Source organism: Giraffa tippelskirchi, chromosome 6, assembly GCF_054371585.1.
Source record: "Giraffa tippelskirchi isolate mGirTip1 chromosome 6, T2T-mGirTip1v1.2.pri, whole genome shotgun sequence".
Taxonomy (NCBI): domain Eukaryota; kingdom Metazoa; phylum Chordata; class Mammalia; order Artiodactyla; family Giraffidae; genus Giraffa; species Giraffa tippelskirchi.
The window spans coordinates 130,256,745-130,273,432 of NC_137280.1; the positions used below are offsets into that span (position 1 = coordinate 130,256,745).

The window sequence follows — 16,688 nt, forward strand, 5'->3', positions numbered from 1 at the left end:
CATAGCTTTCCTGGAGTGACATTCTTTATAGAACACATTTCATTAAAATTGATAAGGGTTTGTATACATTTAACGCATAGATTTGGTCAACAGCAATATGGTTCTTTTAACAGTGTTGTGAGTATTTAATATGTCACGTAAATGGTATAATTGTGAATCTCAAGTTGAGATTTAATTTCTCAGATAAGAAGGCATCTTTGACATATAGAAATTCTCACAATAGAAGATCCTACCTCATTTGGGGGAACATATCTGTGTAAAAGTTAAATCTAAGAATGTCATTTCCCCCTGAACACTTTGTCAAGAAAAATTTCAAGGAAACAAATACCATCTAGCTTCTACAATTAGCACTTTACTATCCCCTGAAAAAGGGAATGGCTACCTACTCCAGTATTCTTAACTGAAGAATTCCATAGACAGAGGTGCCTGGTGAGCTACAGACCATGGGGTCACCAAGAATCGGACATGACTGAGTGATTCACACTTTCTTTTTCATATTGTATTATCATATATCTTTTCATCTCTCCATTTTTAGTTTTAATGCATTTCACAGTACATTGTAGACATCAGTACACTCAAACATGTTTATCATTAACTTAAGAGTTAATGTAGAATTTTATTAAGAGTTCTGTAGAATTTTATTATAATCACCCCAGAAAGTTTGTTCAAATCTCTTGGCCATTTTCTACTCCCACCCTCCAGATGCAACCAGTTCTGCCCTTTTTCTGCCCTAGATTAGTCTATTACAGAACTAAAATGTCATTTAAATTAATTATGCTCTCAGTGCTCAAGCCTGCTCATATCAAATTTCTTTATTCTGTTCTAAACCAAAGTAGGTATTTTATATGTGAATATCCGTATTGTTTTTGGTGTAGTGAGTATTTGTATTAGCTAGCAAACATTACTGCTCTATCTCTCACTTTTTGTTGTCTGTAGGACCACCCATAACACAGTCAAGCTTGATCAACAACCGTGACCAGCCTGGGACAAGTGCAGTGCCCAATCTTGCACCAGTGGGAGCAAGACTACCTCCTCCTTTACCCCAGAACCTCCTTTATACAGTGTCAGAACGTAAGTATACATTTGATTTATTAATAAAATTGTTAGGCATAGAAAAGCCAGAATTTTTCTCAGAACACTTAAAAAAATACAGTTAATTTCTATTTTAAGGACTATGTATACAAAATTATACTAATGTTTACAGCGCAGTTTACTGTGTGGTTATGCTCTGTAACTGTATTTTAATTTTGTGTGATGATGGGAGAGAAAGACAAGGCCTTCTATATTGGAGAAGTCTGCTCTGCTGTAGTATAGCAACATTCTTCTGCTAAAGAAATTATATTTTGAAGCTTCTGTTCAAGAATTGTTCTTCTGATTGAATTTCCAAAGCCTAAGATTTACCTCCTAAGAGCATACAAAAGATCGGATAAAATACACCTAATTATTTAACTGTAATGCTGAAACAAGCATAGCATCATTTAAACTATAGTATTTAGTGGTTAGACTGTCTTGTAACATTGATGTTTAACTGTAGTAATATGTTTTTCTTGAATCCTAATTATCTTTTATTTTTCATAGTTTTTGTTACTGTTGTTTTTAGTTTACTGAGTCTTAAAAGAAAAATTTCTTTCTTCAGAAACATAAAAATAAGGTTATTGGTTGTTAAAAATGTCAGACTGTGAGAATTTCTTTACAGAGCTAGGTAACTTTATAGATAAATTCACCTTTGTTGTAACTGTGTTTATCATAAACATTTCTTCATCTCTGTCATGACCTGGGGAGGCAACTCAGGAAAGTAATTAAGCTTAGGTTCAAGTTCTGGTTCCATCATTTATGTCACTGTGACCTTAGGCAAGTTGCTTAACCTCTTTGTATCCTAATTTCCTCTTTTGTAAAACAGAAATAGTAGTAACATTACTCACCTCATTAAGGTTATTTTGGGGAAACATGTTATATGTTAATACATATAAAGCATCTAGAATAGTATCTGGCACCTTAAGCTATACATAAGGAATAGTTGTTATAGTTTTGTAGTTATTATTGTCTCCATAAATTTCAGCCTCTCTGAAATCAAAACCTATTATTTCCCCCTAAGTCTCTATTACCTCCCCAATCCCTGTCTTTCTTTGCTAATGTAAATAACACCCACCTCATCACCTAGAATTGAAAACCCTGACATGACTGACTCATTGCTTTGCTTTTTTATTTCTAGTTAGTTGAAAGTCTTCCTCTTTTTCTTTGATGCATCCTTTTCTCTCTTCCTGCTATGGTTTCTACCCTCATCCACACTTGAATCACTTCACATTTTGGATTATTGCTGCAATCTTTTTGACTCCAATATATTTTACTCCCACTTTCCGTCCACGTTATACCATATAATGCTGCTAAGCTAGTTTGCCTGAGAAAACCAGCCAGGACAGTTCCTTATGAGAATTCTTCAGTGCTACTGTTTCCTCCTATGTTCCACTGTGCTTTCTCAGAACAGAAACCATATCTGATAGTTAAATAATTATCCATTTTGTTTTACTTTTAGTATCTCACAGTCTTCTAATTAGTATCTTGTTACAGTGCTTATTTTACTGCTCTCATTTTTTTAATTATGGGCAATTTCAGACATATATAAAAATAAAGAAGGTAGTATAATAAACTCCCATGTTCCCATCACTCAGCTTCAACATTTACCAATCTTGTTTCATCTTTCCCCTCCCTGAATCAGCTCTTAGCATTATTTCTTAGTGCTTTTGGACTTGTAAATATAAAAAATGGGTTATTTATCTGAAAGTTGTTTGCAGATGACACATTTTCATATTGTTAAATTTAGCATTTTGACTCATGATAAAAGTTTCATTTTGTTTTTAATTTATAAAAAATGTGGCAATTATGATTTATTTTAACATTGTTAAATTTAACATTGTGATTCCATTTTGATTTTTCCTCCAACATTAGATTTTATTTTCTACCTCAGATAATTATGGGCAAATGCATATCTAATTTTGTGGCACAAAGTCCTTTTTTTTTTTTCAGCTTTTTAAAAAAAATTTCTGTTGTAGTATAGTTGATTAACAATGTAGTGTTAGTTTCAAATGTACAGCAAAGTGAATCAGTTACATATATACATATATTCACTTTTTTTTTTGATCTTTTTTCTGTATAGGTCGTTACAGAGAATTGATTAGAGTCCCTTGTGCTATATACTAGTTCCTTACTCGTTATCTATTTTATATATAGTAGTGTGTATATGGCAATTCCAGTCTCCCAGCTTATGCTCCCTGTCCCCTACTTCTCTTCTTCCCCCAGATATTCATAGGTTTGTTTTCTATATCTGAGTATTTGTTTTGTAGATAAGTTCATTTGTACCATTGTTTTAGATTCCACATATAAGTGATGGCATATGATATTTGTCTTTCTCCATCTCAGTTACTTGACTCAGTATGACACAAGCTCCCTTTTGGTTTTAATGGAAAAATATTGTAAAATAATTATAGTTTTAAAAAAATTCATCATTAATATTCACAGCATAGAAAATGTGTAGAAGTGAAGAACAGCATATCATATGATAGTTGTGAAAATTATATCAATAGGGACCCAAATAAACAGAGAAAAATGAAATCTGGTATTTTAGAGGTAGGGATAGGGTCTATTCAATGCTCGGTACTGGGAATATGAGTGAGAAATGATTTTTCTTCTAAGAAGCTAAAAATCTAATAGTGGGAAAGAAATATGTCAAAAATTACAAACTCATGAAAAACCAATTACAGTATATTTTGCTGTTAAAAATAAAGCAACAGAGTGCCTCAGAAATACATGTAACAAAGGAACTAATTCTGCCCAAAACAAAACCTTCATCTAGTCTAATTATCATTCAGTTGTGAAGAGGACAATTGAATGTTAAAAGGAGAAAAAGAATTTCCCCACTGTAAAACTGTGTAGAGTATATGGGGCTCCTGGCAATGCTATTTATAAGTTAATGGCAGGTATGGTTATAATTTAGAAAGAACTATGAAATTTGGTTTTTGTTGAATTACAGTGTCACAGATACAGGTACTCTGAAAAGGATTTAAATAATGAAATGTAGTTGGAAGTGTATGGAAAAACACCTATTAAAAACAACTATTTCCTTTGACATACTTAAACAAAATGATTTTTACCCAAATTCAGAGTCGCTAGTTCAGTGTATGGTTTTGGGGTTTGAGGTTTTGTTTTGCTTTGTTTTCATAGGACAGAATCATTTAAAAGTATATTCCTTTCAATTTAACTTGTTTCTTTTGCTTCTTTGAAGAAGATGTAATAGAAATATTTTGTACCTGCTAAGCTCCTTGTATTGAGTGTGTGAAAGATTAGTAGTAAAATATAACAGTCTAGATTCTAAAGATTGATTCTTAGGTTGAAGGCAGTTGTCAATCTTCAGGTGAATTTACATAAATTACTTTTACCTTTCAGAGAGTATGTTTCCTATTAGCTGTGTAAAATTATTAAAACATCATATTCTTAAACTTGAGATGCCTCATTTAATTCTGTGGAATACATAACACTTTTCTGTGCACAGTCACAGGTTTTGATGTCTAGAAAAGTCAGTCTCCTATAGAGTCCTATATTGTCTGGAATTTCTCTCCCCTTGTGTGTTACTTGGATTTGTTTTGCATTAGTTGTCGTATTGCCTATTTCAAATAATGTCTGATGAATATCAAATAAAGGTATTCATCCTGAGAAATACTTAAATGTCATTGGGATGCACTTAGTAAATAAACTTTCATCCATTCTGTTAATATTGAGTTCCTACTATGTGCTAGGCACCATTTAGGCCCTGGAACTTGAAAAGGTATGCCAGGGACCTTGGATTCTAATAGAGAGACACATAATAAATATGGCCAATAATTGAAAGGTATAGCTTTCTATTTTCTTCCAGTTGAGCTTTCAGTTTAAAACTAATCTTAAGACTTTTTTTTCTCTTGTGAATACTCTTAAAGACAAAGTCAGGAGAATTACAAAGAGTAGCTAAAATTTTAGTTTGAATAAAGATTATCTTCGAAAGACTAGAGTTAACATTGTGTGTGTGTGTGTGTTTGTTAGTTGCTCAGTCATGTCTGACTCTTAAGAATGAAAATATTGCTATCAATCAGGTAATATAAGATACATGAATGACTTACAATAGGAGCATGAACTTAGGAGACTTGCATTTTGAAATTATTCAGTCGCTCTACACTGATAAAAACTAAATTGAATAAATCAGAATCTGAAAAAGAATATATGCACACACCTATATTTATGTTTAACTGACTCACATTGCCGTACATCTGAAATTAGCACAGCAGTGTAAATCAAATATATTTCAATAAAAGTTTGAGAAGAAACTAAAATGAATGAATCTAAATTGTGACTGGCTTATTTTCACCATCATTATAACCAAGTTGATTTTTTAAAACTTTTTATTATGGAAAATTTCAAATATGCATAAGAGAGTAAGCACTGTAGTAATCTTCATTACTCGGTTGCTGGTTTCAACATTTATCAACGTATTGATTAACATTGCTTTATCTGTAACTCACTCCTGACTTGATTATTTAAAAACAAGTTTCAAACATACCATTTAATCTATAAATCTCTGAAAGATAAGGGGTAAATACATGCACACAATTACTATACTTTATCACATTCCCAAAATATAACAGATATTATTGTCAAGTATCTAATCAGTGTTCATATTTCCCAGTTGTATCATAGACATTACTTTATATCTGGTTCATTTGAAGCTGAATCCAAGCAAGGTTACACATTACATTTAGTTGATACGTTTCTTAAGCCTTTGAATCTGTAACAATATCTCCTACCTCTTTTTTTCCCCCTTGACACTTGTTGAATGAAGGAGCAGATAATTTGTCCTAAAGAAGTTTTCCATAATCTAGACTTGGCATATCTTGCATCTACTGGTGTCATTTAATGCATTCCTTTATCCCCTGTTTTTTCTGGAAATTGGAGATTTATCTAGATCTAGATTAATAGGGTCACATTTGGGGTTTTTTCCCTCCTTATTTTGCATGAATGTTTTACTGAAGGGGTTTTGTACTTCCTACTGCAGTATATACCTGGTGTACAATATCAAGTTGTCTTCCTTTCTGTGCTACAAATATTGATCACTGTGTATAGGTGTTTTCATCCTGATCCATCCTTTCAAAAAATTGCTCGTGGTTGTTTGTGAACCCTGCCCAGTTCTCTTGTTTCATTTGGGGCTATAAAAGTGTGATACTCTAATTCTATGATTTCTTCTATGTTTATTGGCTGGCAGTCTACAAAGTAGAACTTGGCAGTGTTCACCATTTGGTTAACCTAAAATGTACTTTTTACAGCAAAGACAGGATAAATGCTTCTGTCCTTTTCATTTATCAGTTTTCAGAATATGAGTTTGTTTCCAAGTATCTTCCAGAGGGACCACTGTACTTTTTCTAAGTATCATTATGAACTCATGGATTTCTAATGTTTGGTGTGTTTCACCCCATTGTGGCCTTTTTTGGTGTTCAGATTGTCTCTTATTTAACCATGGGAAGCCTCTTCATGTTAGCTTCTGCAGGTTGCTTTGTTGTATTTTTTACATGCTGGTGTTCGGTAGCCATCTTGCTTCTGGAGCATTATACGAAGGTATACCAGACTCATCTTACAAGTTTTCTATCCAGACCTAGAATCAACCTTTTATCTAAGGAACTCTTTCTTTTTCACATAGTATTTAGAGACCTGAATAGATGTTGTTAAAGAAAATCAGGCTTCATTTGAATAAACAGCCATCTTTTTGAAGTGTAGGAATGCATGTTTTTTGTCATTCATTTTAAAAAGGCATTGTACAAACTAGCCTTTTAATTTCTCATTTACTTTGAGATAGTTATTAATTAAATACACATGCTGTATGAAATGCTTTATCATAAATTTAAACTAGTCATATGAACTGAGATTGTACTTCCCATTTTTCTCTTTAGCACATGACTTCATTCTGCAAGAAATTCTCTGCAGTATATCATGCTTCAACTATTTTTAGATCATTGAGGATATGTTAGATTGCTTTTGCAATGTAATGATTAATCTTTTTTCATGTAAATTTTGAAAAGATTGGTGCTAAGCACACAATTATGTGGTCCGCTTATACAGTATGATTTGTCACCTTTTCTCCCATGTATAGGAAAGTATAGCATATCCATTTCTTCTCCATATTTACTGTGAAGTCAAGTGGTTGCTTTGTGACTTGTCTTATTAAAGTGTATTTAAAGTCTTCTGCAATTTTACAACTTTATAAGGATATTTCATCATATTAAAAAAATCTAAATTCACTTTGTCTTGTGTCACATAGTGAATGTCTGACTTCAGATACAAAATATTGAGTAAATCTTAAAAATAGGTCTCATATGGAGTAATAAGTGAAAAAGATACCATTAAATAACCACCAAAGAGAGGTTTTGCTCCTTGATACCTTGTCTTTTTTAATCTTGTTCTACAAAATTTGGCTTCATTGTTTCTGCCATTTTTGCATCTATAAATATAAATTCTAAATGTGCTTTCTTTCCAAAAGTGGTCCTTAATATCTGAGATACTTTCGTGTGTACAGTGGCTAGTCTGTTCATGTGGGATTTTTGTCCTCTTGTCTGTTTGTTATCTACCTACTTACAGGGTAGCAAATTTTCACTGTCTTTATGTTTTTGTTTTGAACATTTCTTATTCTCCGTGAGAGTATGCTTGTGGTGGGTTTTTTTTTTTTTTTAATTCCTTTATTATGTTTCTTTTTTCTGCTCCCAGATATGGGAATAGTTTGTGCATACCTGAAATTATATGAATTTGGGAGAAATGTTTTTATTTTTTAAAAATGGTTATGACAGCTTTCATAACCACATCTCCCTGAATATTAAATTCTACATGCATAATAGCTCAGGGCTCCTTTGTCAATAACTTGATAGGGTTGATCAGTTTCTGGTAAGATCAGCATGTAGTTATTCCATTTAAGATGATAAAAAATGGACATTATGCAGTCACACTACCTAATTCTTACTCTTTGTTTATACCTCAGTGCATCCTACCCAGCTGCATGTCTGTTTCTTAAGTTAGAAGGAATCTCAATAGCATCTTTCTCAAGTACTATTCCCATTGGTGTACTTTCTCTGTTCTTGGCTCAAGTCTCAGGAAGTAGATCATTACTTAAGAGAAGCTTGTGACTCTCAATCCCAGCTGCCCTCCTATTCTTTCCTCTGTAGGACAGCCCATGTACTCTCGTGAACATGGTGCTGCTGCATCTGAGCGACTTCAGTTGGGGACACCGCCTCCTCTGTTGGCAGCTCGTTTGGTGCCACCTCGAAACCTCATGGGATCCTCCATTGGGTACCATACCTCAGTCTCCAGCCCCACCCCTCTGGTCCCAGGTAAGCTTTGCTACAGATGGCCATCCACCTCTGATCTTTTGTACCATAAACTGGCTAGCCTAAGAGGTGACTTGGTATCCTGATCTGCTATCACAGATTCCCATTAAAGCTCCCAAGTGGTTTTGTGTTCTGTTTCTTTGCTCCTTTGGTTTGTCCCTAGTGCCCCTAGATGATTAGGCCTCCTGTGTGTCTGTCATCTCCGGGGTCCTTTGTATTTACTTTCTGTGCCTCGGTAACTAAGGTCATGTGAGTTCCTTGAACTAGTTTTTAACCCAGCAGATAGGAAGAGTATCTACTTGAATGTTTTCTAATCAGTTATATGTTACAAGAAAAGCTAGGTTAATTTTTCTGTAAAACAAAACAAAAACTTGTGGTTTCTTGCTGATCATGGATGAACATGTGTTTTTTCCCCTCTGCCCCTGTTGTATGGAATGACTGTGTATAATGATTTCTTGAAAACTCTTCCCTCCTATTGACATTTTTGAAGATCTGTGGAGTGCTTTGAGGGTGTCTTAAGAGGTTTTTAACATTTTTCACTTTGCCTTTGGATCTCAGTTCATCATAATTAGTTAAAGGACCTTCAATTTTCTTGGGGTTCTGTGTGGTCCCAGGAATTATTAGAACAAGGCTATTTGATTATGTAACTTCTTTTAAAACTTTTTGCAGCCTTAATGTAGGAGATTTTTCTGTCAGGAGTACCAAATTGTATTAATAACTGGAAACTTTTTAATCATAATTTGCTGATCTTATACTCTGAATTACAGAACTGATTGGCTAGTAATAAAAATGTAAAAGGTACCTTATGTTGTAGCTAAAACCTAATATGAGCAACAAAGGAATTTTTCCATTAAGAAAAAAAAGAGATGCAAGGATTTATAAATGCATTTGAGAGAATCATTGTCTTCACTCCATCTTAACCTTTCTTTGATTCTGTGTAGGATGAAGAGGATGTTTTGGAGATAAACACTTTCAGAATGTTTTTTCAATGCTTATATTTATTTAGCATTAGAATTTTAAAAATTAAATTTTTAGAAATTTCCCTGGTGGTCCATTGGTTCAGACTCCGTGCTTCCACTGCAGGAGCTTGGGGTCCATCCCTGGTTGAGAAATTAGGATCCCGCAAGCTGTGCAGAGTGGCCAAAAAAAAACAATTAAATATTCAGTTGTAGAGAAAATATAGAGAAGATGATAAAAATGTGTTGATGAGGCAGGTGGTAGTAAGATAATGATTGCATATGTAAATATAAAATTTAGCTTATTTAGCTGTTTGAAATACAACATTTAAAATATATTTTACATATGAAATTGACTCTCTTCTCTCCAGTTTAAAGTACAAATAGCCAGGGACTTCCCTGGCCGTCCACTGGTTAAGATTTGTGCACTTCCTATGCAGTGGGTGTGGGTTTGATCCCAGTTGGGGAACTAAGATTCCACATGCTGTGTAGTGTGGCCCAAAAAAAAGAAAATGCAATAACCAAGTTAATAGATTTATTGTTTCTCTTCTAATTAAAAGAGTACCTAGAACGTGGTGAGACATGATTACAGAGGAAACTCAGTCATTTGTATATGGTGTTTGTATATGTGAACATTTCTCTTAAAAATGTGCAGTGAAGTTTGAATTATGTGATTTTTTTAATGAAACTTTTAGTATTTTATTCATTTTCATAGTTTCACGGTATTAGTAAAGATAATGGCCATTATAAATAAGTATAAAATGGAAGTTGATGAAAAAATAACCCCAAGTCTTCCTTGACTCCCACCCTCCCACCAAAAAACTAGCTAGCATATGGCAAATATCCTTTTCACACATTATCTTTAGGCATAAATTCACTTTGTAGTGGTGGATGGTTTAGTCACTATGTCATGTCTGACTCTTGTGATCCCATGGACTATAGCCTGCCAGGCTCCTCTGTCCATAGGGTTTTCCAGGCAAGATTACTGGAGTGGGTTGCCATTTCCTTCTCCTATGTGATTATTATAGAGGACAAAAAGGACATTAGGTGAATGAATCCAGAAACATATCCATAATTCAGAATGGATTTGCATGTCTGTGTTTTGTAACTGGAGCATTTTTGTTTCTTTGATGTTCAGTAGGTTTTATGTATATACTCTTAATTCAAAGAGAAATATATGTGGGTTGATATAATTTTATTTGTTGAAGAAAATTCATTTTTGTGGTTATTTTACAATAAGAAATTATTTACTCTTGATTTTTACGTGTTCTGTTGTTTTGTTTTCCCTTAGATACCTATGAACCTGATGGTTATAATCCAGAAGCTCCTAGTATTACCAGTTCTGGTAGATCTCAATATAGACAGTTTTTTTCAAGAACGCAGACACAGCGCCCAAACCTGATTGGCCTAACATCTGGAGATATGGATGCAAATCCAAGAGGTGAGACTGCTTTTAACTTTTTCTCATGCTAAATGTCATTTGGGCATGGCATTTCTGACCTCACTAAGGTCTAAAAATACTTTATCTCTGAAGGGTGTTATGTAATGAGCTCTCATAAATGTTTTTGAATATCTATGTCCAAATGTTACTTTAAAGATTTAAGCAGAATATATTTATTTTTAAGTAAAAATAGTACTAATGTTAACTAATTGCTCTTTTTGTAGGACTTTAGGCTATTTTAGGCACTGTGCTGGATGTTAGATACAGAAAGAGGACATGATCCCTCTTCCTCCAGGAATAAAATCATTTAATGGCCTATTTGTATTTTAAGAGCTACGCTTCATACTAATAACACGGAACTTAAAACACTGTCATAAAATTATTCTTTGACTGTTAGTATTCATGATTATAACCATATGTTAGGACCTTTATAAAGTATAGCCACAAATCTTAAAAGATTAAATGCAAGTATTGCTTTTAATATGGGTTGATACCTCCACTCAAAAAAAATTTGGTCAAAGAGTTTGATGAGATGCCAGTTTCTTACTTATTATAGTCAGATTTCCGGTATTTAATCTCAATTTGAATGATTGGCCATGGGCCATCCTGATAATATTTTCCTGATTTAATTACCTGGTAGACATTTTCCTGTTCTTACTTTCTTATCCTGATTCTATTTACTGTTCTTTACTTCCATTAATAGCATTATTGCCACTACAGGTTAACTCTACAAGACTAAACCAAATGCTTTTTAATACATTATTGTCTTTCATATTCCTTACCACCAGCTCCTTAAATGAGGTACTATTAATATTTTTACTTTCTTTTTACAGTTAAAGACACTCAGGCCAACTAAGAGAGGCTAGATTAATTAGCCCATTAATCTAATTCCAAAGAATAGGCTCTTTCTTTCTGTGCTATAATGCATATATTGTTACCATATTACCTGAAATTAGTGGGAAGATCATGATTTCAGCCCCACAGTTGTTATTCTTTGCTATTGATTTTACTTTTGGTGGAGTTGCTAAAAGTCATTGAAGAATACTTAGAATGTAACGTGTAGTTTTGTGTTGGTATTTGCTTTTTTTGTTTAGCACACCTCTTTCCACTGACAACCTGTTGTAAGGTCAGTGTGTTAATACAGTGTTGGGTTGGCAAAAGTTTGTTTGGGATTTTCCATAATATCTTATTGAAAATCCCAAACAAACTTTATGACCAACCCAATATTTTATTAGTCCTAACTGTTGTGAATGAAATGTGTTAATTTATAATATTAGCTTTGAATTTTCCTTTCAGCTTTTAAGTTTGAATAATTTTGAACCTACAAATCAGAAGTGCAATAAGCACCTAGATACTTTCACTTAGATTCACCAGTTGTTAACGTTTTGTCAGCTTTGGGCATGAATGCTCACTTGTGTGCATTCCTCTCTCCCTTCCTCCCCTCTCCCTTTACATTTTTTTTCTTGAATCACTTGAAAGTAAATTTTGGAGATTGTGACACTTTAAGATCCTTTAGTCTACATCTGAGAAAAAGACACAGTACTATATAAGCACAATATTGTCACACATAAGAAAATCATAATTTCATAGTAGTATCCTATCCATGTGAACCTCTTGTTGAATCATATAAGGAGATAAATATTTCACTCTGTTTATGGTCTAATAAATTTGATCACTTACCTAAAGCAGTAATTGTTTAGCTCTTAGTTGTAAAGTAAATAATTTGTAGAGTGGTACTTTGGCATCAGGTTAAGTATCTCATTCTCCAACACTGTTACACTGATTTTTTTTTTCCCCTTCTGTTCATGATCCTTGCTTGACTCAGTCATTAGATTAGAGTTGGCTAGGACTTTTTAAACATGCATATTGTATCTTTAAAAAAGGAGGAAAGGGAGGCAGTTGATAATTTATTCTTACTGTTAAACATTTCTGAAAAGGAAGTGGTAGTATTAGGTACTATTCACAGTGATTTTTAACTTTTGGACTAAATATTTTAATCATTTGAAATTCCCCAAATATAATGCATTGCCAGTAATGTTAATTTTTTTTTTCAACAGCTGCTAACATCGTCATTCAGACTGAACCACCAGTTCCTGTTTCAATTAATAGTAACATAACCCGAGTAGTTCTTGAACCTGATAGCCGGAAAAGAGCTATGAGTGGTTTGGAAGGGCCACTCACAAAGAAACCTTGGTTGGGAAAGTAAGAGAATTTGCTTGTTAGTAACATCTAATTGATGTTTTTGGCTTTTTGCTTGCATTAGTAAATTTGTAAAATCAAGAGTTGTCACTAATTATTAATTTTTAATCTATTTGTATCAAAGCTAAGGTTCGCAGAGGCATCATTAGTATGTCTTATATGTTAAAAAGTCAAAAGAATATTGATAACAGATATTACTAATTTCTAGGCCTAGCCCAGTTTTATAATTACTGAGACGTTAGTCTTTCTTTGCACCTGTTCTCTTCTTATGTAATAAGGATAATGTGAAAATTACCTACTAACATCTGAAGGATGTTAAGTGCTTAAGGAAGACACTTGAATAAATATAAACTTACATTCTTTGCTGATTATCTCTTGCCTAGGGCATAATGTAGGAGAATTAACTAAGATCTGTTAATATTCCTTTCAGACAAGGGAATAACAGTCAGAGTAAACCAGGATTCTTGAGAAAGAATCAATATACAAACACCAAATTAGAAGTCAAGAAAATCCCTCAGGAATTGAACAACATTACCAAGCTCAATGAACATTTCAGCAAATTTGGAACTATTGTTAACATCCAGGTAGGTGTGGCTATGTTGGTGACAGAATCCATGTATATAATGTATTTTTTTAAAGATTTATGCATTTTTGGCTGTACTAGGTCTTCATTGCTGGGAGGGGGCTTTCTCTTGCTGCAGGTGGGGGCTGCTCTTGGTTGCAGTGTGCAGGCTTCTCATTGTGGCGGCTTCTCGTGAAGCACAGGCTCTAGGTGCATGGGCTTCAGTAGTTGTGGCACATGGGCTCAGTAGTTGCGGTGCATGGGGTTAGTTGCTCTGTGGCATATGGGATCTTACTGGACCAGGAATTGAACTCGTATTCCCTGCATTAGCAGGCAGATTCTTAACCACTAGACCATAATACATCACTTTTGCTTAAACAAATCAGTGATTAGTTTGATCATCTCTGCTATGTGTTTTAAATCCCACCATGTATCTGTGTGCCTGACTTTACACTGAGATTATGCTGAATTTGTCCTCTGAACTCATTTGATTTCTTTCTGAACCTCTTCCTGAAAGACATTGGGCTGGTTATGATATCTTTGTTCATAGTTTTATGTTTGGACAAATGACTTTTTTTACCTGCTTTAGTATTCTGACTGCTGCTGCTGCTGCTAAGTCGCTTCAGTCGTGTCCGACTCGGTGCGACACCCTAGACGGCAGCCCACCAGGCTCCACCGTCCCTGGGATTCTCCAGGCAAGAACACTGGAGTGGGTTGCCATTTCCTTCTCCAATGCATGAAAGTGAAAGTAAAGTCGCTCAGTCGTGTCCGACTCTTAGCAACCCCCTGGACTAGTGAGATTTTTTGGTAGTTTCTAAGATTGTATTTTTGTCTACTGAACTGGCTTTTGTGAAATATTAATTGATTAAGCATGGTTCTAATTGTGAGAATTTTAGATACTAAAATTTAACATCAGGTAAATCATAGCTTTTATATTTTGCTGTGTGCTTGCTAGCTTTTTGAATTTACCAATTTGGTGGTTGAGTGTTATGCTGTAATTGAAGGTAATATAGTAGATCTGTTTAAATTGGTATTTCAGTCAGTTTACTTAGTGTTGCCATCAAATGAAAATATAATTTATCTATTATAGATGAGTATGTTAGTCTGCTTGGGTTGCTATAACAAATACCATAGCCTGGGTGTTTTAAACAACAAAAGTTTATTTGGAGGGAACCCAAGACCAAAATAGTAGCCTGTATGGATCCTGGTAAGGACTCTCTGGCTTGCAGATGGCATCTTCTTTCTGTGTGCTTACGTGTTGGAAGGAGAGAGAGGGTAAGAGACAGAGAGTTCTCTTCCTGTTAAGTTCACTAGTCCTGTCTGATTAGGGTCCTATCTCTTTCATCTCATTTAACCTTGTTTACCTCCTAGAAGCCCTGTGTCCAGATGCAGTCACATTGTGGGTTAAGACTTCAATGTATGAGTTTAGTGAGGACATAATTCAGTCCATAGCAGTAGGCCATAATTTATATACACACTATTCTCTGGGGAAATTGGCGTTGTTCTTACTTGTTTTTTTAATAGAAACAATGCTATGTTAAGGCTCCTTTTGGATAAATGTCTTTATTTTTATTTTTTATGATGCATTGCTGAAATTAAGGAAATTTTAAAACTTTTTATTTGAACAGCCAAATTGATACTCCCAAATGCAATTTATGAAGCCTCATCAAAACTATAATACAGATCTAAAAATTTTTAGACCAGTTTCATAAGTGAAAAATCGTACTTGAATTTGCTTTGTTTTTATTCCTCAGTTCAGTTCAGTCGCTCAGTCGCGTCCAACTCTTTGCAACCCCATGAACCACAGCACACCAGGCCTCCTTGTCCATCACCAACTCCCAAAGTCCACCCAAACCCATGTCCATTGAGTCGGTGATGCCATCCAACCATCTCATCCTCTGTCGTCCCCTTCTCCTCCTGCCCTCAATCTTTCCCAGCCTCAAGGTCTTTTCAAATGAGTCAGCTCTTCACATCAGGTGCCCAAAGTATTGGAGCTTCAGCTTCAGCATCAGTCCTTCCAATGAATATTCAGGACTGATTTCCTTTAGGATGGACTGGTTAGATCTCCTTGCAGTCCAAGGGACTCTCAAGAGTCTTCTCCAACCCCATAGTTCAAAAGCATCAATTCTTCTGTGCTCAGTTTTCTTTATAGTCCAACTCGCACATCGATACATATCCACTGGAAAAACCATAGCCTTGACTAGACGGACCTTTGTTGGCAAAGTAGTGTCTCTGCTTTTCAATATGCTATCTAGGTTGGTCATAACTTTCCTTCCAAGGAGTAAGCAAGTGTCTTTTAATTTCATGGCTGCAATCACCATCTGCAGAGATTTTGGAGCCCAGAAAAATAAAGTCAGCCACTGTTTCCCCATCTATTTGCCATGAAGTGATGGGACCGGATGCCATGATCTTTGTCTTCTGAATGTTGAGCTTTAAGCTAACTTTTTCACTCTCCTCTTTCACTTTCATCAAGAGGCTCTTTAGTTCCTCTTCACTTTCTGCCATAAGGGTGGTGTCATCTGCATATCTGAGGGTATTGATATTTCTCCCTAGGTAGACTCTAATTTATATACACCATTTTTGCATTTACCTATCCACTGTCTTTGCTCATTTTTTTAAATGAAGGCATTATAATAATGCTTTTCCAAACCTTTGCTTGTCATATATATTAAAATTACTTTTTCATTTTGTCATTTGTTTTGTTTGTGACTTGTTTGGACTGACAGTGGTTTAAGATTTTATTTGGTCAAATCTGCTGTTTGTCTTTATGGTTCTCCATTCATAGATGTGTTGTAAAAAGGCTTTCCAGACCTTCAGAGTATACAGATGTTCACTTCTCCCTGGTTTTTTGTGGGCTGTTTTGTTTGTTTATTGTAAAACATTTTCTGTCTTTGGAGTTTATTTGGATGTAAGGTATCAGGAAGGAATTCTTATTATCTTTTCCCAAGTGGTTATATAACATCACTAGGATTATTTGTTAAGTAATCTAGTATTCTTTCATATATAATGTTGAAATACATACGTTACCTTGTAAGAGATAACTCTTTATTTACATAGACTTCACAATGGATTTCAGCAGGCTGTTTTCTGCTTTTGAATTTATCAGTAATTTATTTATTTACTTGCCTGTAATCATTCAT

At 34.4% G+C, this 16,688-nt stretch overlaps 1 protein-coding gene across 8 annotated transcripts in view; it reads left to right on the forward strand.

Annotated features, from left to right (window-relative positions):
- RBM27 (RNA binding motif protein 27) overlaps window positions 1-16,688 on the forward strand; it is a 59,756-nt gene that overhangs the window by 24,186 nt on the left and 18,882 nt on the right. For 4 of the 8 annotated variants that reach the window (XM_081505027.1, XM_081505028.1, XM_081505023.1 and 1 more), the window contains exons 8-12: window positions 937-1,071; window positions 8,229-8,393; window positions 10,638-10,787; window positions 12,845-12,989; window positions 13,417-13,570. In XM_081505027.1, the coding sequence (XP_081361153.1) occupies window positions 937-1,071; window positions 8,229-8,393; window positions 10,638-10,787; window positions 12,845-12,989; window positions 13,417-13,570 (749 nt within the window). The remainder of the gene's footprint in view (window positions 1-936; window positions 1,072-8,228; window positions 8,394-10,637; window positions 10,788-12,844; window positions 12,990-13,416; window positions 13,571-16,688) is intronic. The other 4 variants (XM_081505030.1, XM_081505031.1, XM_081505025.1 and 1 more) reach the window with 1 other exon arrangement.